The 21,324-nt window shown below is 37.2% G+C and overlaps 1 protein-coding gene across 9 annotated transcripts in view; it reads left to right on the plus strand.

Moving 5' to 3' along the window:
* CEP128 (centrosomal protein 128) overlaps window positions 1-21,324 on the plus strand; it is a 208,963-nt gene that overhangs the window by 17,494 nt on the left and 170,145 nt on the right. For all 9 annotated transcript variants that reach the window (XM_081935596.1, XM_081935594.1, XM_081935593.1 and 6 more), the window contains exons 7-12: window positions 996-1,068; window positions 7,734-7,850; window positions 11,907-11,993; window positions 14,369-14,443; window positions 17,723-17,855; window positions 20,838-20,998. In XM_081935596.1, coding sequence (XP_081791722.1) covers window positions 996-1,068; window positions 7,734-7,850; window positions 11,907-11,993; window positions 14,369-14,443; window positions 17,723-17,855; window positions 20,838-20,998 — 646 coding nt within the window. The remainder of the gene's footprint in view (window positions 1-995; window positions 1,069-7,733; window positions 7,851-11,906; window positions 11,994-14,368; window positions 14,444-17,722; window positions 17,856-20,837; window positions 20,999-21,324) is intronic.

Here is a 21,324-nt window from a genome sequence, read left to right on the forward strand (position 1 = left end):
CAGTTTCTAGGTCAGCGATGGCGAACCTTTTTTGGCTCGCGTGCCATAAGTGGGGGGAGCGCAGGGGGGTCATTTGCAGGTGTGCTGCACCCATAATGCAATGTGTGACACCCCCCCAGTGCGCGTGCACGCACTAGAGGCGCAACCCCCCATTTTTGCATGCTTTTTTCGCCCTCCCCAGGCTCCAGAGGCTTTATAGGAGCATGGGGAGGGTGAAAACAGCATCCCCGCCCCTCCCGGAAGGCCTCCGGAGGCTTCAGGGACCTTCAGGAGGCTTCCCTGAAGCCTTCGGAGCGCTTCAAACGACCCTCCGAGCAAACCGGAAGTCGTTTGCTCAGAGGGTCGTTTGGAGCGCTCCGAAGGCTTCAGGGACCTTCAGGAGGCTTCTCTGAAGCCTTGAGAGCAATCAAAACGACCCTCCGAGCAAACTGGAAGTCACTTCCGGTTTGCTCGAAGCGTTGTTTTAAGCGCTCCGGAGGCTTCAGGGAAGTTCATGAAGCCTCCAGAAGGCGTCCAGGGTGGCGGGGGGCCTCTTTTCACCCTCCCCGGGCTCCTTTAAAGCCTCTGGAGCCTGGGGAGGGCGAAAAATGGCTTTAAAAAAGGGTGAACTCAGCTGGCCAGCGCGCACATGTGCGCTGACCAGCTGACAGGGCAGTGCCTTGCGGGCCCTGACAAATGGCTCCGCGGGCCACCTCTGGCACGCGTGCCATTGGTTCGCCATCACTGTTTTAGGTTGTTAGAACAGAATTAAGCCATCTAACTACTTCTTCATCTAGTTTATTAAAGTTCCATTATTTGATGTATTCCCGTTTATTGTGGTTCCTTCTCATTAGAGGAGAGATAACACAAAACAAAATACATCCTGTTCTGATACAATAACATATTTTGAAAATAAGAAACTACTGCAATTTTATAATAAAGATAGAAATTAATTTGCTTAATGTAGTACATGGTATACTTTCAAGAAGTATGTGTTTTTCTTTTTTTATTTTAAGAAGTGATGCTGAAATGAAAAAAAGATTAGAAGATATATCTGGCAGACTTGATGAATCGCAAAGACAGGAAACGGTAAGGGTATTGAAAATTCAATAATAGGGTGTGTGTGTGTGATCTATCTATCATCTATCTATCTATCTATCTATCTATCTATCATTATCTATCTATCTATCTATCTATCTATCTATCATCATTATCTATCTATCTATCTATCTATCTATCTATCTATCTATCTATCTCTATCCATCTATCCATCTATCCATCCATCCATCCATCCATCCATCCATCCATCCATCCATCCATCCATCCATCTAATCTATCTAAATATGGAGTGCTAGAAATTTTTTTGGAGCTTGTGCCTGAGCCAAAACCTCTTAGATTTTAGGAAGAATTTAATTTACTATACGTGGTGACTGAACTTTCTTCTTCAGAAGAAAACCGGGGACCTATTCAGATGTATCTGCCTTGAAAATAACTCATGTTGAACTCTATAGCACAGTCAAACATCAGCACAGGAAATATGTTATGGCACTTTGTGTTATGTCATAACATATTTTATGATAATTTTTATGTCATAAACAGTTTGCCAAATTTCAATTCCACAGGAATCATGCGGCCCAGATTTCTATAAGTCCATTTGAAGTACCTTGGTTCAAAAATTATTGCCCTATGAGCACACTTTTTCCCAGTTAAAGATCACAGAAACAGTGAGTTTTAGTAATAAATAGATTTTTAAAAACTTGACATTTATTGCACTATGTGAAGTGCAGCACAAATTGCCCCTTCATAAAAATTAAATTTCATTCACTTCTGGTCAAACATAGCCATTTATGTTTTTCCCTACTGTACTTACGGAGCTATATAAGTTTCTTTTTCTGAATGGGGGATTTAGTCAAATGAGACTAAATCTTCCCAAGTAGATCAAGATATTGTAGTTGTAGCCCTTGGAGTAAAGCAAACCCATTATGTTAGTGGGCATTGCTTGTGGCGAGGGAAGACTGACTTACTAATAGTTTTACTATGGCGGGAATCCTATGGACCCATTAGTCATCAGTAATTGTTTTTTGTTCTTATAGCAGTTGAAGAACATTCATTTTTTCCCTTGTTGTTTGTAATTTCAAAGAAGAAAAGGGACTAGTTTCTTTTTTCAGCCATGCAAGTGTCATTCAGCTAAAGCATAACTGATCCTTCTCCCTTCTTGCTGATTTCAGAAGAAAGTGGAATACAGGCCAGATTGCTTTATTATTCAGTTATTATTACTATCAACTTTTTTCCTGCAGTGTTAACATTTCTATTCAGGACCTTTAACTATTCTTAAGAGTGCAGTTGTTATTAAATTCCCCATAGGGTTAATCAAGAGCTTCAGTTAGAATGTGGCTGTCAGTCTTTGACAATCCTCATGGACCTTATGGTCCTCTTCTCTATCTTTGGGCACTTATGCTTGATAGATTGATCCCACTCGGTTCGGAGTTCCCTGTGGGTAGTAACCTCTCTGCCAAACTGTCTTCGATGATTTTAAATCACCGTGGAACTAATATTTTATCAAGTGTCTGCAATTGTATAATTAAATTTTTGATTGTTAGTCATTTTACGTCTTCTTTCTCCTCCTCCTCCCACCAGTCCAACAATTGTTTTCCTGCCAGCTTCTTAGTCCATTTCAATTTCTTCTCTCCTCTCATTAGGAATACTGCATACATGGGAGTGGGGGGGGGAGCCTTCTCTTTCATCTCACCTCTTTTCTATCCTCAGGTTATCAACTGCAAGTTAAAAACTTTCACAAGTAACAACCCAAAATAGTTTGAACAATTCTAACAAATAATACGATATGCTTAAGATTCAAACAATCCGTTCCCTCTTGCAAAGCATTAGCAGACCGATAAACAACAAATCAACCAATTGAGTTCGCATAACATCCGGATTCCAATTTTTAAGGAAAAGTTATAACAGAGCAATGATTATCTGAATCTTTAGGGGAGGGGGTGAAAGATATTGCAGAGGGCAGGTTTTGCAACAGAGAAGGTGTGCCTCCCAAGTCCTGTTAGATAATATTACTTTGTACAAAGGAACCAGAGCATACCTGTCATGTTAGATCTGGTACGGTGAGCAGAAACTATTGGAACAAGCAACCTGCAAAAAGTTTGGCCTGTGCTACAAAAGGCTTTGAATTCTGCCTGGAAACCAACTGGAAGCCTGTGGAATTCATAGAACACTGATGCTATAGAAGCATATTATGGCAAATCCCCATGCTAGATCAGCTGCAGGTTTTGAATGCTCTTCAAGGGCAGCCACAGTGCATGACTATAATCGGGAGGTGACTACAGTGTTCCCATGAACAGGACCTCTCAATTGAGAAATGAGTGCAATTGGCACACAAGATAGATTTCTGAAAAGGCTCTCTAGCCTTGGATCAGGAGCCTGAGACCAAGGGGACACTAAATCAGTGATGATGAACCTTTTCGGCACCGAGTGCCCAAACCGGAACGCACATGCATGCGTGCCGGTCAGCTAGTCTTTGCGGGCACTCTGGAAAACAGTTTGAAAAACACCCTCAAAACAGGCCATTTTTGGGGCTGTTTTCAGATCATTTTTGGCCTGAAAATGGCCCAGAAAATAGCTTTTTCGGGGGCTGTTTTTCAGGGTATTTTCTGGTGCTCTGGCGCCCGCAAACACTAGCTGGCTAGTGTGCTGGGAACCAGAAGAGCAGCTGGTAATGGTGTGTGCCCACAGAGAGGACACTGTGTGTCACCTTTGGCACATGTGCCATAGGTTCGCCATCACAGCTCTAAATTGTGTGCCAACTCTGCCAGGGGATGTGCAACTCTATTCAGAAATAAAAATAGAAAATTCCCAGCATCAGGAGGCCTCAAAAGTCACAGCTGTTTGGTTTTACCAAGGTTGAGATATAATATGTTCCTCCTCATTCAAATCCCCACAGCCTTCAGGCGTTAGAAAAGGCCCTTAATGGCATGACATGGTTATCACAGGGTGGAGATCTAAATAGGCCATCATAACTATACAGATGATACCTCGGCCTCTGCAAATGAATGACCATCCCAACTTCATGTAGATGTTGAATAGAAGACAATAAAACTCTGAGGCACCTTGAATACTAGGAATCGGAAGCTAGATTTTCTCCTCACCATCACCAACTGGAAGCAGCCTTGAAGAAAGAAGAAGAATAAGTAACAGTCCTCCTCTCCTTATATGGTTCAGAAGTATCCATGATCCATAACGTTGAAGGCTGCTAAGAGTCATGGAGGGCAAAATGACTGTGTTCCCCACATTCCAGATCTGAATGACATTGTCTATAAGTATGACCATTGCAGTGCTATAACAAGTTTAAAACATGAGTGAAAATGGTCCAGATAAGCCATTAACTCCAGGGCCTTCCGGAGCTACCACAGAAGCCAATCATCTTCTTAATAACCTACTCTTAAAATCGGAAGGTGAAGACTAGACAAAAATAGTTCAATTTTATGAGATCCAGCGATGATTTCTTAAGGGGAGAGCAGACCACATCCTTTTTCAGAACAGGTGAACTATCCCCTCTCTCAAAGTTTGAAAACGAAGTCTTCGGTACATTGATATTTTTTAAATGTCTTTTCCCCAAAAAAAGAAAAGCGAGAAAAATGCTTTTGATCTTGCATCTTTTGTAATAAAACTTTTTTACTAAAACCAAGTAGCAGCATAAAATACAGTATATAATATAGGTTTAAACACTAAGAGTGCCACTGTACGAGAACTTACTTTCATATTTGAAAGAATTTATATAGGAAACAGGGTAGACTAGGCAGCAGCATATCATTTCTAGTGAGCTTTGAAAAACACTTGTGCAAATGGAAGTTTTAAGACATGCTAAACATGTAAATGTTACTTGCCACTAGAGGGTAGTGTCTGCAAATAAATAAAGGAAAAAAAATCAGCTCCTCTCAAACATGAGTGCTCCCTCTATCTTACAAAGTTAGAAAATTGAAGGGAGAAATTGCAATCGAAATAAAATTCCTGATTCATTCAGACATATTTTATTATTTAAAAGTTAGATGTTATTCTAATTCATTTCTTCATTTGTCATTCAGGAAAGTTTTAATAACAATTAAAAAAACCTGGCACTGATGTATGGAAATATACTGGCATTGATATATGGAAATACAATCTTTTCACATTACTGCCCTGATCTAATTCTACATGTGCACAGCTAGCAGCCCTGGGAGGAGATGTACATTTCTGCCAATATCAAAAGGCTCTTCCTGCTAATTTAACAGAATCCAGATGTGAATGTTGGAATACAGATTCATCCTTGTGTCTGAAGTAGCTGCATAACCTAGTTTTAGCATGGGAATCTCCTTTACTGGACCTGGTGCAACAATGTTTTGATTGATGATTATTGCTTTTCATACTCCATACTGTTGCAATGCAAATGAAAATAATACCCAGTTTCTATGTCTCAGGATATAATATGGAAGCAAATGGTTGCAATAAATTTGCTGAATTTAGGCAGACCAGAATCTCATCAATGCCTTAACATCAGATGCTATAGATGTAATTTTCCAAAGAGAAAACAGTGGAAATTAAAAAAAAGAAGACTGAAGTGCAAACATATATATCTGGATTCATTTTATTTTACATACAGTAATTTGTTTTAATATTATTATATGGGGAATGACAAAGTGCTAGGCAGGATATGAAGCTCCACCAGTAAACAGAAATATTATGCTTGGTTTGTTTTCTAAGATTTCTTCTGTCTTAAATTATTTTTCAGTCTTAGATCATCAAGTAAACAAATGCAGAACTTGGTATAAACAATTAGAATAGCCTAATCCAGTGGTGGGCAACCTTTTTTTTCAACTGAGCCAAATCTCGCCAAAACCACGATTGAAATTTACTTTGAGAGCCACATTTTTAAAACCGAAAATACATAGGATGGTACACTGTTTTTAGTTTCAATAAGTTTTTATTGAGAATATTCTGCATGCAAGTATCCACATAGGTCGGGAGGATACAAATAACACAACTAATAAAACAAAAACTTTAGAACGATATTATTTATCGATAACGTTAAATTCCGTAAAATTTGCCTTACAATGTAGAGAAAATTACATCCTGACATGGACTGACAAAGTCACAACCACTAATGTGAACATTGGCCTTGCATTTCCTTGGATAGTTTGAGTAAGTCAGGTTTGTATGTTGTTGTTTTTAATTTCATCTCTCTCTCCCACTTTCTTTCTTTTTTTCTTTCTCTCTCTCTCTCTCTCTCTCTCTCTGGCTCTTTGTCTCTCTCTCCCTCCCTCCCCCATCTCTGTCACTCTGTGTGTGTGTGTGTATGTCTGTCTCTCACTCACTCTGTGTGTGTGTGTCTGTCTCTGTCTCTCCCTCTGTCTCTCTCCCCTCCCTTCCTCTCTCTCTGTCACTCTGTGTATGTGGGTGTGTCTGTCACTCATTCACTTAATCACTCACTCTGTGTGTGTCTCTCTGTCTGTCTATCTTTCTCTCCCTCCCTCCCCCTCTCTGTCTCTCTCTCTGTCTGTGTGTGTGTGTCTGTCTGTCAGTCTCTCTCTGATTCCCTCCCTCCCTCCCTCCCTCTGTTCCTCTCTCTGTCTGTCTTTCTCACTCACACACACACACACACACACACACACAAACACTGTGGTCAGCTTGTTGAGTGTTCCAATCACATTTGAAACACTCAACAACTGGCCTGCATTTATGGTATTTTGCAGCATTCTGCAGTCATAGAACCAAAATTGGTTGTCACTCGCAGAAGCTTCCCTCCGAAGCCCGAGAGGAGGGAGGGGAGCGGGCACCCGGCACACAGAAGAGCCACATTAAAGGGTGTAAAGAGCCGCATGTGGCTCCCGAGCCGCGGGTTGCCCACCACTGGCCTAATCCATCTATTTTTGGTTTTCAAATCCACTGTATTATTAATTCAAATGGTGATAGGGAGGACAGTTAATTGGTAGCAGTGGACAAGAGATATTTTCTTAGTAAAAACGTATTGCTTGAGTAGCTGCAGCTTAATTGTAAGATTGCAGATTATATCTAAATGGTGTTCTTCCACTGATGGATATTTAGTTAGCGGTATAAAGGCTGTTTCATTATAAATATGTATAACTGTATCTTTTAAAACAGGCTAAATCACAGTAGTGTGGCATATTCACTGCTTGTAGAACATTGCAGATTCAAACTCTGCATTTCTAGATAAGAGATGGAGAAGTCTTGTTTCATAATTTTAAGATCTTCTGCTATCTAGTACCAAAACTAGCTGAACTAACCATCTTATTTAAGGTAAGGAGGTTCCTATGATCCAGTAGCACAATGCAAAATAAAATGATTTGCAGCAATTTCCCTATATCTGAAGTTTCTCCATGCTATTTCTCATTTTGTGCTGAAAGTTAGTAGACTAAGTATGAGGTCAGAGCAAAACCTGGGCAAAGGGGATAATTGCTGATAGCCTGTTTCCCGTTATGCTGGTGAAAAAAAATGCAAGAGAATCTTCTGTTAAACAGATTCCAACCAGAATGTTAACCATATTGGTTCCATTTTGTTCAGGGGACTTTCCAGTTCATATTACTACAATAGGCACATCTTATAATACGGTTAGTGTTCGGAATAAAATCAAATATGCAATTGGATCTTGGTACTTTCCTTTCCCTTTGTTATGAATTTGGAGCATTTATGTTTGCTTTTTTTAACATCGTAACAAAAGTTTCTTCTCTGACATCTGCCTGCTTATATAGGTATCAGAGCGGGTGGAGAGAAGACTGCAAGAGATCGAACGAGAAATCCGATCAGAAAGGCAATTGGTAGAAAGACGCCAAGACCAACTGGGACACATGTCTGTGCACCTGCAGGAAGTAAGCGTAAAGGCCTTAGTATATGTTTAAAACCGCAAAAGTGCTTTATGTTAGTAATCTAGCTTGAGTTAATTATTTAAAGGGGAGACTTCCTTCGTGCCCCCCTCCCCCCATAATAGAGGTCATGCAAAACTGACAAGACACTGATGAAGTGTGGCTCCCAGTTTTCAACCACAAAATCCAAATAAACTGCCGGTTGACAGCACAGCAATAACAAAAATCTCTCCGCTGCTATCTAGTGCAATTTCAAATCCAGATCTGCTTAGAACTTTGCTTCTATACAAAAAGATTTCTTATGCTGGAATCCAGGAGTGTTGGTTCCCATTATACAATAGTTGAAAGGATGCTGTCTTAAAACAATTTCAGGTACATTTAAGATTTAAACGATTGAAGGTATTATTAACAGCCAGTAGTGCACACTTTTCTTTTGAAGGGGTAAATGTAATGTAATGGGTAGCCAGTTTCCTGGTGCCGTATAATCAGCTGTGTTTGAATGAAAATGCATCCAGGAGAACAAGAGCCTGTGCTGGGAAGGCAAACTGAGCTATTGTTCGCTTCAGAACAGAAAATTAAAGTCTTTCCCACCTTTTCTTTGAAGAGAATGCATAAAGTGCATATGGGAGAAGTAGTTAATTTGCTCCACCCCTGTACTTCAGAGGCCAGGGTTTTTAAATATATAGCTTATAATTTTGGAATTAATTTAAATGTCTGGGCAATTAGTGGCCGTCATTTTCAATTGACTTTACTCTGGTGTCTCACAGAGTCTATGAAAAGTTTAATATCATATTTGGTTGCTTTAATAAATGTAGTGACCTGGGTGCATTTTTCTGAAAAGCAATTGCAGATTATATAGAGAAGTATAAATCGCTAGGGATTAATTGAGATTGATGCTTTCAGTTTTGAAAAAAAAAAGGGGGGCTTTCTCTCAAGAGGTCACATTAAAAAGAAGAGAGGAGGGAAAGAAAGCTACCAAACATGTTAAGTTTAGTAAAAGTAATAGCTTTTCAACTTCATGTGCTCTTATTGGGTCAGAGATTTTTTTCCCTGGTATTCGCCTTCATTTTTTAAATTACCTCGAATGATTGTAAAAGATTGTGATTGATTAGAGCAAAGAGGAAATGAAAGTGGTTAAGTTCTGCAGAGAAGATTCTCACAATGTCTAGCAATTTTTTTCCATTGCTTTTGGGTTTTTCCTTATTTTGGATCCAGGAAGTCAATGTATAATTTAATACCGTACTATACCTTGCAAACCCAAATACACACTCTTGCAAGGTTTTATACCTTATTTATTTTTTTAAAAAAACATGAAATTTTTATCAAACATATACACTATATTGCCAAAAGTATTCGCTCCCCTGCCTTTAGTCGCATATGAACTTACTGTAAGTGACATCCCATTCCTAATCCATAGGGTTCAATATGACGTTGGTCCACTTTTTGCAGTTATAACAGCTTCAACTCTTCTGGGAAGGCTGTCCACAAGGTTTAGGAGTGTGTTTATGGGACTTTTTGACCATTCTTCCAGAAGCGCATTTGTGAGGTCACACACTGATGTTGGACAAGCCTACCACTTTGTGGCTGAGTTGCTGTCGTTCCCAAACACATCCACGTTCTTATAATACAGCTGACAGTTGACTGTGGAATATTTAGGAGCGAGGAAATTTCACGACTGGATTTGTTGCACAGGTGGCATCCTATCACAGTTCCCCGCTGGAATTCACTGAGCTCCTGAGAGCGACCCATTCTTTCACAAATGTTTGTAAAAACAGTCTGCATGCCTAGGTACTTGATTTTATACGCCTGTGGCCATGGAAGTGATTGCAACACCTGATTCTGATTATTTGGATGGGTGAGCGAATACTTTTGGCAATATAGTGTATATGCTTGGTAGTGAATGTTTTGTTAACGTTCTTCATACAAACTTTACCTTTACCTTTTACTATAGTGGGAACATGTTGCTGTACTTTTTAAATTTGCCTTGATTGAGATGATCTATTTGAAATACATATTTCAAATTATACATGGTGATACCATATTTGGTAATACCATAGATTGCATTTGAACATTATCTTGCATTGGGTTTTTTGTTTTTTGTTTTCTGTTTTAATTAATCTTTTTTATTAAACAAATTTATATGGTTACCCAACTCATACAGAGTCGACTCGAGGCAGCTTAGAACATTAAAAAAGAACACAATATAAAAACCATACCCTCCTAATGGTGGCAGCAACAAAATCAGATCAATCACTTAATTAGTTCCATCTTCATTCATGGTTCCCAGACCCACTGACAAAGTCATACTTTGAGGGCCTATTGGAAAAGCAACAAGGTGGGGCTGATTGTACATCTGGGGAATGATGGTCCATAGAGAAGGAGTCACCACCAAGAAGACCCTTTTTTGTGGTCCTATTTGATGTACATCCATAACAGTTGGGAAATATACCTTGCCTTCTAATCCTGGTAGGCCAGATGGATGTAACAGATAGCTTTCAAATAGCCTGGCCTCAGGCCATGTAGAACTTGAGAGATGATAACCAGCACCCTAAATTCGTGGCACATTCACTCACATTTGCGAACCGGTAGGAAAGATAAGTGAATCCCACTGCTGGTTCAACCTGTGTATATGAGTATTAAAGTTTTTTCAAGGTGGAGTTATAAACAAAGAACTTATATTACTATCTTGCAGGTTGTCCTCCTTGGCAGGTCACCAAGAACTGAGCATTATGTTTTAATACATTTTTGTAAGAACTTGTAAACTTTGTAGCTCTTCCAGTTGGGTATGGTTTTTCTAGCTCCCCAAACTTTTAAGGTGTTTAACTAAATATCTAAAAAACCTATGAAGTAAAACCATAAATTATGTGGCAATTTTATAGTTCTTCTCTCCCGTGGCGTATATAACAAGGGTAAGTGGCTTAAAGCTGAATGTCAGACTTGGACACCTTTTGCACAATTGGCAAGATTATATATCTCTCCATCTGTTATTTTCCTCAGGAATATCAGTTATATAGGGATCTATCACTTCTGTGTTTTGGAAAGAAGAGCAATGCATTAAAGATGATTTTGAATGTACAAATAGCTGAGAAAGAAAGAGTTAGTGCCTTCTCTGTCTGGCTTAGGTCTGAAATTGAGGAGGGTTTCTGTTAAAGCTAAAGCATTTATAGCTGCAAAAAGGCTCATGAGAGAAAACTGGAGCCACAGGGACCTCCTTATGGTAGGCATCAAGTGACACTTCCTCAATGTCTGGTTTAACTTTAGCTATCATCCTCTGATGAAAACAATATCTGTGCAATTCCTTGCAGTTCATACCTCAGTACAAAGAATTGTATTTCTGTGCATGAAGCACAGGCTGTTTTTGAAGCAAAGATATATACACATTATAGATAGTCCTCATTTAACACTTTCTAATAGAGACCGGAATTTCCATCAATAAGTTAATACAGTCATAAATTTACAAAAAAACACCATGTGACCATGTTGCTTAACAATGGCAGCCCTGGTTGCCATTATTGAATGAGAACAATGTCAGATGTTAAGGAAGGATGTCACATAACCCCCCCACTTCTAATTACCTGCTGAGTCCCCTATTGATTTTGCTTGTGAGAAGTTGGCAGGGAAGATCACAATTTGTGATCATATGACTGCAATGGCCTAGTCCAGTCGTAATTACAATTTGTTCAATATTGTCATAAAGTTGAATGGTTGCTGAAGTAGTGGTTGCTAAATGAGGACTCCTTGCATATGGGAAATCCGTCACTCATGACCTCTTTTAATATACAACCTTTTTTGCTCTGTACCACACAATATGGTGGATGGTATCCTCTGATAAAAGAAAAGAACAGATCTTCAGTGAAATTTAGTTCAATGTTTGGACCAGAGATATTCACAGATTAGTATATGTCAGAGTCATCTTTTATTTTGAACAGTATGCATCTACAATATGTAGATAAAGTCCATATGTATCATCAGACAAAAGAGAACAAAGTGAATATTGTTTAGCATATTTATACATTAATTATTCCCTTGAAATCCCACATCCTCTCTTTTTATTCTTTCAAGGCTTTAAAGCAACAAGATGCTAAAGCCAATGGAGCGGAAATTGTCTTGAAAAATAGAATTGCAAAAATGGAAGATGAAAAAAGCAAAGTAAGATTTAAAAATTCTATCGGTAGTGATGCTGTGTCTTGTAGTGGCTTTTCCCTGTGTGATTAAGAAAAAAATGTGCATGAACTTTTCCCCAACTGTCAGACGGCATAGTTGTGGTTTATGTTTCTCATGTTAAGATGTAGAAAAATCTTAAAATATAGAAAGGGAAGGGGAGGAAAACTGATCTGAAACTATTCCTCATCATATGCTGGATTTTGGTATGGAAGGCATTTTGTTGGAATGTTAAGCCATGTGTTCAGCCTGATGATGATAGTATGCATGGAGCATCTGTTCTACTAATGTAAGCTCCCCACAGAACTTTGGATGATCATAATTCTAAATTACACCGGGAGATCTCTCCAAGTAGAATAATTATCTCCTGGCAAGCATTCACCAATCAGCTAATGAAGTGTAATCAGAATTATGGCGGATCTTGCTATTTGTCGCCCCATCTTCATCATGACATTCTGCTTAGAAAGGGGATTTGAACTGAGAAATTGGGCTTCAGACTGAAATGATCTCTCAAACCTAGTTCACAACATATTTCATGAAGGCACTCCAAACAAGACAAAATATACTTCTTTTCTCATTGGTGTTCAAAGCTAAATATTGCAAGTTTTTAAAAAAGAAAACCCTTTGTTTATTGTCTGAACTGATGGGCTCTGAATGTGGCACAAGTGGAACAACAATGATAATTATCTGTACCTTCATATAAAGGAGGTTTTTTTGGCCCCATGCAATTTAAGAAATTAAAGTTGTAATGGGTAGGCTTCCAACTGAATATGACTTGAACATCATTTGAACTGAAATTTGGTTTAAGCCAGTTAAGTATCATTAAAACTGAGAAACTTAAATAATTGAAATTTATGTACATGCATGCAAGAATTAAAATTGGTGGAAGAAAGCAAACCAAATATCCCTGTTGGGGAGAACTACAAAGAGCCATCACTAAAAATACGGTTTTTCATCTTTTTGCCAAATTCTTTGAGCAATGGTATATAAAGTAGTGCCTCTAAAGATGAATGCAGTTGATGGTCAGGTATATGTATCTTCATCATATACCTGGTTGATAATATACAGTGTTTTATATTGGATCTGTAAATGAACTGCCAGGCAAATCAGTTTAAATATGAAATGAAATCATAACGAAAAAGCAAACTGACTAGACAGCTTTATAAGAGACTGGAAACTGTTTGTGGACTTTCTATGCACTAAGTGTAATAACAGATGGTTAACAGAGGGATTTGAAGATTAGTGTAATGTTTAGCTCAACCTGTCGACTGCTTTTTCTTCTTATTCTATATATTGTACCTACCTACCTGCCTGCCTGCCTGCCTGCCTACCTACCTACCTACCTACCTACCTACCTACCTACCTACCTACCTACCTACATACATACATGCATACATACATACCGGTGCATACATACATACATACATGAATATAATATAAATATATATTGTATTTATGTATGTATATATGTATGTATGTGTGTATGTATGTGTGTATGCCAAAGGGGAAGATAATTTACTGTTTTTTCTTTCAGCACCCAGCCAGGGTGGATCCTATATATTAAATGTTAAGTTTAATTGACCACTTTTTCATCTTATTTTGTACACTATTTTTTTCTTTTTTGTAACAATAAATAATAATAATAAAAAGCATATTGTATTATTTTGGCTGCCACATGTTTGTACCAACTGTTATTTTTAGATACTCTTCAAAAGAGAATATTGGAAGAGGACATTTTGTTCTTAGTGGTTACAATAAGATCCAAGCTATTTGAAGTTTTGGCTTTAGCATGAATTGTGCCTTGAAAATCATAGATCAATCCTGAGGCACTGTTCCTTTTAAAAAAAATATTATTATTAATATCAGTCATTTTGTAAGAGCATTGCACTTTCTTTCTGTTTTGTATTGTTGGTAGTCATACGCAATGTTCTTTTTTATTCTGCATTCTGCGTTGAAATTTTGACTGTTCATATCCTACCCTCCTATCCGGAAGACTAGGAGATTTCTAGGAACTAAACCACATTTAAAAATGCATTAGACTCAATAGCAGGGGATGCTGTAACAGCTTAATTATGTAATAGAATGTTAAAGAAAAGTCAATTCTCAGAATCTCCAAATCCATAATATAGGCCGCAAATAAATTAGGTAGGCAGGCAGACAGACAGACAGACAGGCAGAGACACACCTGTCTCTAAACAGATCATTTGCTTTAAGATACCACTGAGATAAAAAGCATTTTTGAATTGCCTGTAGTATTGTATAATAAATAAAACTTTCAAAATACTTCAAATTATTTAAATATGGTACTTAATAAGTATAACCCAAATATTACTAGCAATGAAATTGTTTCTTATTCTATTAAGCTTGAACAGGTTTTGGAGCATTCCCAGAGGAAACTGGATCATTCAGAAAGTAATAGAGAAATTCTTCTCCACCAGGTAATTGTTTTAACAGTTGGCTATATTTGGGTCTCATAAAATTTGTATCAACTCAGCAGACAGTTGGGATGAGATGTGCTGAGAAAATATTCAGAAGCTTGTGTCGTAAGTTAGATTACAAAATTAAATATGTCAAAAAAAGTGCCTACAAATATGTAACAGAAAAAGGTGGTCTTATTTTGCATTATGAGATGGCACCAACCTACCAAAGACGTTCTCCAGTTTTTTAAAGAAAGTGTCCCTAACAAGCGATTTAGTTTATTGTTTTGCATTTTGTACCTTTATCCTTCAGCATGGGACTCTTTAAAAGGAGAGAGCATTCAATTTGAGATTACCAAATTGGTTTCAAGACTACATGGGGATTTGAACCAGTTGTTTGTTTTCCATTTTCAATAGTTCTCTACTATACATTTTTGGACTAGAATGTACAGAATTGTACATTCCTGAAGGATTGTAGAAAGCTACCATACAGAATACCAGGGCATGTGTCATTTGCATATTTAATTTCTTACATTTTAGTTTGCTGCAACTGAAAGCATTTGTTTCTTGGAGGTATTCTATGTTGCAATTGCTCTTTGCTCTAATTGATACTATTAAAACAAGCTGGGTTTTAAGAAAGGTGGACTCTCTCTGGTCATCTAAAAAGCTTTCTTAATCTTAATTAGTTTGAGTTTTTGATTTGGTTTTGTTTGTTCGCTTATTTTCTCAAACCCATACATAATGTCTATTATATAAATGGTAGATTAATGTGTTTGAAAATAAAGTAGCCTAATAAATAATACAGATTGAAATGTTCTATTTATTGCTCAAGATACATTAATTTAATGTGCTAATTCAAAACTTCAGCCTTCCTAATGTAGGCATTCTGATATGTTTTGAAAGAATGCAGAAGATCATATGTTATAATTAAAGAAATTAACACATTGGACATTTTTTCCCACGTGTGGTGAAGTTGTAATATTTTGCTATAAAGAAATTTTAGTTTGAAAATGAATTCCTTATAGTATCTCATTTCTTTTTGGTAAATGTTTGTTTTTCCAGCAATATGACTAAACCTCTGCCTCCATTTTTCCATTCAAAATCTTGTGTATTGCACTTATAATCATTATTAAATATATAACAATTTGATGTGTATTTTCCACCTTTCAGGAAAACAGTAGCTAGATGAGAATTATTTTGAATAGGAAAATGGTATAGGCAGGAAGAGTCAATCCATCACACTATTCCTTTTTAGGTAAAACAGCAGTACACAAAATGCAGAAAAATAATGAGAAATAACAGGCAAAAGGAAATAATAGCAGAAGATAAGCTAATAACTTACTCTTTATCTTTGTAATTCATCCTTGCTTCCACCACATCTATACACTGATTCATGCATTACCTTTTGTTATTTAAACAAAAGATTCTGAGAATCTCTTCAGTTCTGCCCAATCATGACTTTTCTTTCAAAACATCCATTCTTTCTTCACATACTAGTTTTGCCACTTGGTCTTCATCCATTTTGTCTGTATAACTGAGCTATCTCAATATTCTTCTATCATACAGGTAGTTCCTGACTTACAACAGTTCATTTTGTCATTATTCAAAATTACAACGGCATTGGAAAAAGTGACTTATGACCATTTTTCACAGTTGCAACTTTTGTAGCATCCCTCTGATTATGCGATCGAAATTCAGATGCTTGGCAATTGGTTCATACTTATGATCATTGCTGTATCCCAAGGTCATGTGGTTAACCTTTGCAACCTTTTGACAAGTAAAGTCAATGGAGAAGCCCAATTGACTTAACAACTGGGTTATTATCTGCAGTGATTCGCTTAACAACTGTGGCAAGACAGGTCATAAAATGGGGCATTTGTCACTTGACAAATGTCTCATAGAAATTTTGGGCTCAATTGTGGTTGTAAGTTGAGGACTGCTTGTACGTGTATTTTTTCTGCATTTTTTATTATTCACTCATCCATTTTTCTTGATCCTGATTCTTGTTGGTTTACCACACATAGTATCTTATTTCCACTGGGTTCAGATGTTTATTGTCTCATGAGATATTCCACAGTCATTTCCATATACCATTTATGTCATCTTAACATTTCATTTAAAAATATTCCTTTCAACAGGAACATGTGTTTTTTCCCCCCTGACTTTTCTTATATGTCCACATTTTTTCCCCAACTACCATTCTTGCGCTCTGAACCCTGGAACGTTTTCTTTACCCTTTCATCTTATCCCCACCATACATTCATGTCACCTGAAACAAATTTGTCCTCTGGATTGCATTCATTCAGATTGTGGTGTAATTTCCCCCCAAACTCATCCATTTTTCCATAATTACGATTAATGGGAATATAATATACAACTACTAATAATGCATGAGTTTCTGTTTTCATATGTACCAGAACTATCTGGATAATATAAAATCATACTTTCTGACATATACAGTATTTTAGTCCTTTCAGTCATAATTAAACCTACACCTTCATGTCTATGGAGATTCTCAATCATCCAGGTCATAGTTGTCCCAAAGGTGTTTTTTCTAAAAGGCAACTGGACTGTTGTTGGTTTTTTTGAAAATGTTTCACTTCTTATCCAAGGAGCTTCTTCAAAACTGGAAAATTTTCAAAGAAAAACATCAAGTTCAGTTACCTTTTGGAAAAAGCACCTTTGGGACATCTACACTTTCCGTTTCTCCACTCTGTAACATTATACCAATGTCATTTACATCTATTATATCCATTCCCTTTTTCTTAGGTTCACAAACATACAATAAATCTATATTTCTTTCATTTGAGTTCATTCATTAACTCATGCTCTTTACTATTTGCTTCTCCTAAATTCCAAGTCAGATGCTATAGCTGCAAGCAGAGGTTAATGTCTAATGACATCATTACATATGATTATTATCATATGGAAGTATTCTCATTGTGTTCTTTTTCATTGTTTATTTTATGGAGCTGTTATTATTTTACTTCTGTTTACACTCTTTTCATTTTCTTCCTTTTTATTATTGTAAGCTGCCTAGAGTAGCCCCACAGCAAGATAGGTGACAAATAAAAATTAATAAATAAATATGGAACATTTGTCAATATTGCATGTATTTCATTTATTACTAATTATACTTCATGGATAATAGATAATAGAGTCTCATTTTGCTTGTGCTTTTCTGTCCTTTAAAGCTTTAATAACATCCATGAAGATACAATGCCAGATTTGATTGAAATCATTTTCTAGCTTGTTTAAAAAGCTGGCACTTGTCTGTGTATATGTATGTGTGTGTGTTAGATTGAAGATCTTCGTTCCCAACTTCTTAGAGCAGAAGAGGACCGTTTGACTCTGCAACAACAAATATCTCAGGTTTCTAAGCATCATCAAAACCATCTAAATGAGCAGCAGGATGACAGGAGGAAGCAAAAAGGTAGGACTTTTCCTTCTACCTTTGGTAACCATTACTCAAGAGAAAAACCTACAGTAGTACTTGGAATGGTAAGCCACATTTTGCCAAGGGGCAGAGATAAATAATGCTAAACCCACATCACACAGACAAAAATATTTTAAAAAATGAGCGTGTAAATGCTCACCATCTCAACTTATTTTTACTCATTACTCTGCAGGGGTGCTGTAAAATTATGACACTGATATATTTTAAAAAATACTGAGAGTTAAAAGAGACACAATTTAAGTTATGGAAAACATATTGCACAATTTTTTGAGATAAAAAATGAGTGGAAAATGCTAATATTTTATAGGCTGCTGAAAGATTAGGGGACCTGCTAGTATCTCATAATCTACTCTTTGCATCTCCTGCTGTGGGAATATAATAAAAACTGAGAGGCAAACAAAAGTGTATGTATGAGCTATGGAAGAGACTTCTGTTTGCTATTCATGTCAGGAAGAGCTGTATGGTTGCATTCTAACATCTCATACAGCAATAGATGGAGGCAATAAATCAACTATGCTTGGTTGATTTTAGCCTTTGTTTCATTTGGCATTGAACAGATCAGTATAGTTAGATTTCCTAAATCTTCAGGGTTGCTGTGAGGATTTATTCTAGGCATCTGAAGTCACTTAGATCTGCTGAAACTGGATTATGGGCTGTGACATCCCATTCAGGTGGGAGAATTTAATTCCAGCTGCTAAGCTTAAAAACCATTCTTGGTTCTGGCACTTAGTTAACAGCTACAGAGAGGCATGGGAAAACTATTGCCAGAATATTTTCACAGTGGAATCACTGGATAATCCATTTGTGGCTGACTCTTGAAGTGTTGTTCCTGATTAGCTTGCTGAGGTCAAGGTCCTTATTATACAGCTAAAACCTGAAAGACCTCTGGCAGAAAATTTTACCCTTAGAATTACTAAAAGGAAAAAAAAGGTTGGTTGGCTCCAGTGTTGGCTGTCTTATTTACCCGTATTAGCAGTTCAGCACATTTTTATATTGTTTGGAACCATGCCACTATCATCTATTTTTATAAAAACAAAGGAAATAGTCCAGACCCTGCCAACCATAGACCCATTTGTTTGCTTAATGCAATCAGCAAATTGTATGTTGTGGGTACTTTTTTGAACTGCAAATGATCAGATTGACTCAGACTCATCACAAAAGGACTGGAAACTGGTACAATTGCTTTGTTTTTGCATCTCCCTTCATGAGTAGGGCAGACTTTTTTTAAAAAAAACAACCAAAAATAGTGAACAAAAAGGGAATTGTAAATTACAAATGCCTTCAGCTATTTTAGAAAACTAATACTTTACTATTGATATTCTATCTATACTGATGCTTAATCCTATTCTTAGTTTATACTAATTTTCTATTCCAAAATCAGTATTCCTGGTATATTGTCGTTCCACGATCTATTTTCTGTAGACTATTTATATGCACTATATCTTAAAGACCTATTTCTTTATCTTTCTCTGTTCTCTGTTCCAGATCTATACTGTATATTCCCTGTATATCTATACTGTATATACTGTATATAACCATTTGTCTGAAGTAGTGTAGGGTTTCCTGCCTAGGCAGGAGGTTGGACCAGAAGACCTCCAAGGTCCCTGCCAACTCTGTTATTCTATTCTATTCTATTCTATTCTATTCTATTCTATTCCCGTGCTGCTGATATCTATATTTCTCTTATATGCAATTCTATATGTATTGGCACTCTTTCTAGATCTATGCTGCATTTTTCATTCATTTGGTCCTTTACCTTTTGGTTTCTTTATCGTTTGGTTTCTATTTCTGCTTCTTTGCCTTTTCTGCTGAATTGTTCCTGGTTGGGCCCCTTTCTTTTTCTCCTCCTTCAAAGGAGGGTTCCAGCTGAGGGGAAAAAGGATCTCAGATCAGGTCTGAGGAAAGAAAGAGAGGTACCCTGCACAACCCAGTTTCTGCAGCTGCAACCTCCTTTCCTGTTGCCTCTTTTACAGCAGGGCTTTGGGGCCTCTGTTTGTTCTGTTGACTTCTCACGAGGCCGTGGCTGTGGAGCTCACAGGTAGACATTTTGTCTTCTCCCCTCCTCCCCCACCTGTCCAACATTGTGAGTCTAGCAGCTATGTCGTCCTGGCATTGAGAAGGGAGGAGCGTGCAGATATTTTTTTAAATAAAAAATACTGGTTTATCAAAAATTACTATTTATCTGTACTTTATATCTTAAAATCCTTTTTCTTTATCTTTCTCTGTTCTATATCTGTATTATATATTTCTATATATGAAAATGGAAGCATTTTCATTGAGAAACGGGGCAGCTTTAGAGGGGCTAATCAACTCTGGGCCACTATTTGGTCCTTTGCTATTTAGCTGGAAAAAAAAATGATTCTCACAGCCTAGAAGCTCCCTTTTTGTATCCTTTCTTGATTTCAGTTCATTTGTGATTTGATCTCAAGCAGAAACTTATGGGGGGGGGGGAAACTAAATGTATCCTTAATTGACAAAATCTTGCTCTTTCTCGTCTTCAATGCCTCTTTCAAATTAGATTTTTTTAAAAATCCCTCCTTGGGAATATCTCTCTGGAGATGTCTCCACCTAGAGAAACATAAAGCAGAAATATGTTCTAGGGCTTGCTATTGGTAATGTACTAGCTCTTTCTCTTTTTTCTGACTTCGAAAAAGGTGAATCAGAATATTTAAAAAGCTAATTGTTATCATGGAGTTAGAGATGGCTTCTGAGGAAGGCAACTCCCCTATCTGCAGTGGCCCAAATCAGTTTTTCCATTATGTTCCAAAATGTCATTCAAAGGAGGCAATAGCACGGAACTAAAAGGAAATCAAGTTGATGGAGTATAGACACGCATATGTTGAAACATATGTTTAAATGTTCCATTAACTATATTGCTCCATAGAAAAATTCTGTTTAGAAGGAGCCTTGTTTTCCCTCTTGGTTTGCTCTGATCCTAAATTGTATCATGTGTTCCAGTTGTTGAGAGGTCTGATCCTGAGAAGCAAGAGATGGAGAAACAGATCTGGGAATTAAGAGCACAATTAAACCACAGTGCTGTGATGTCAGAGATAGAGGAGCTTCAGCGATGCGTTGAGCGCAAAGACAAAGAGAAATTGCAGCTTGTGATGCAAATGGAGGTAAACTTTTTCTTACATTATAACTGTAGGGGCTTTTACTTTGCAAATGAGAGGTATGTATGCTAAAGTTTACCTCATAAACATCATCATCATTGCTTTCTTTATAAAGAAACAAACAGAAAAAAATTCTGTACATGAAACCAGTATATTGGGTTTTAGCCTTGTCGTCTTTCCCTTTCCATGTTATTTATTTTGATATCTCTAGGGAATTTGAATGGCAGGACAAGTAATAATATTGAGCAACATACATTCATACAAGTCCTTATTTGTAGTCTTGTCACAGTCTTGAGTAGCATGGTGCATAGTTCTTATGTCAATGCAGGACT

Source organism: Natrix helvetica, assembly GCF_964273705.1.
Source record: "Natrix helvetica genome assembly, chromosome: 1".
NCBI classification, from domain to species: domain Eukaryota; kingdom Metazoa; phylum Chordata; class Lepidosauria; order Squamata; family Natricidae; genus Natrix; species Natrix helvetica.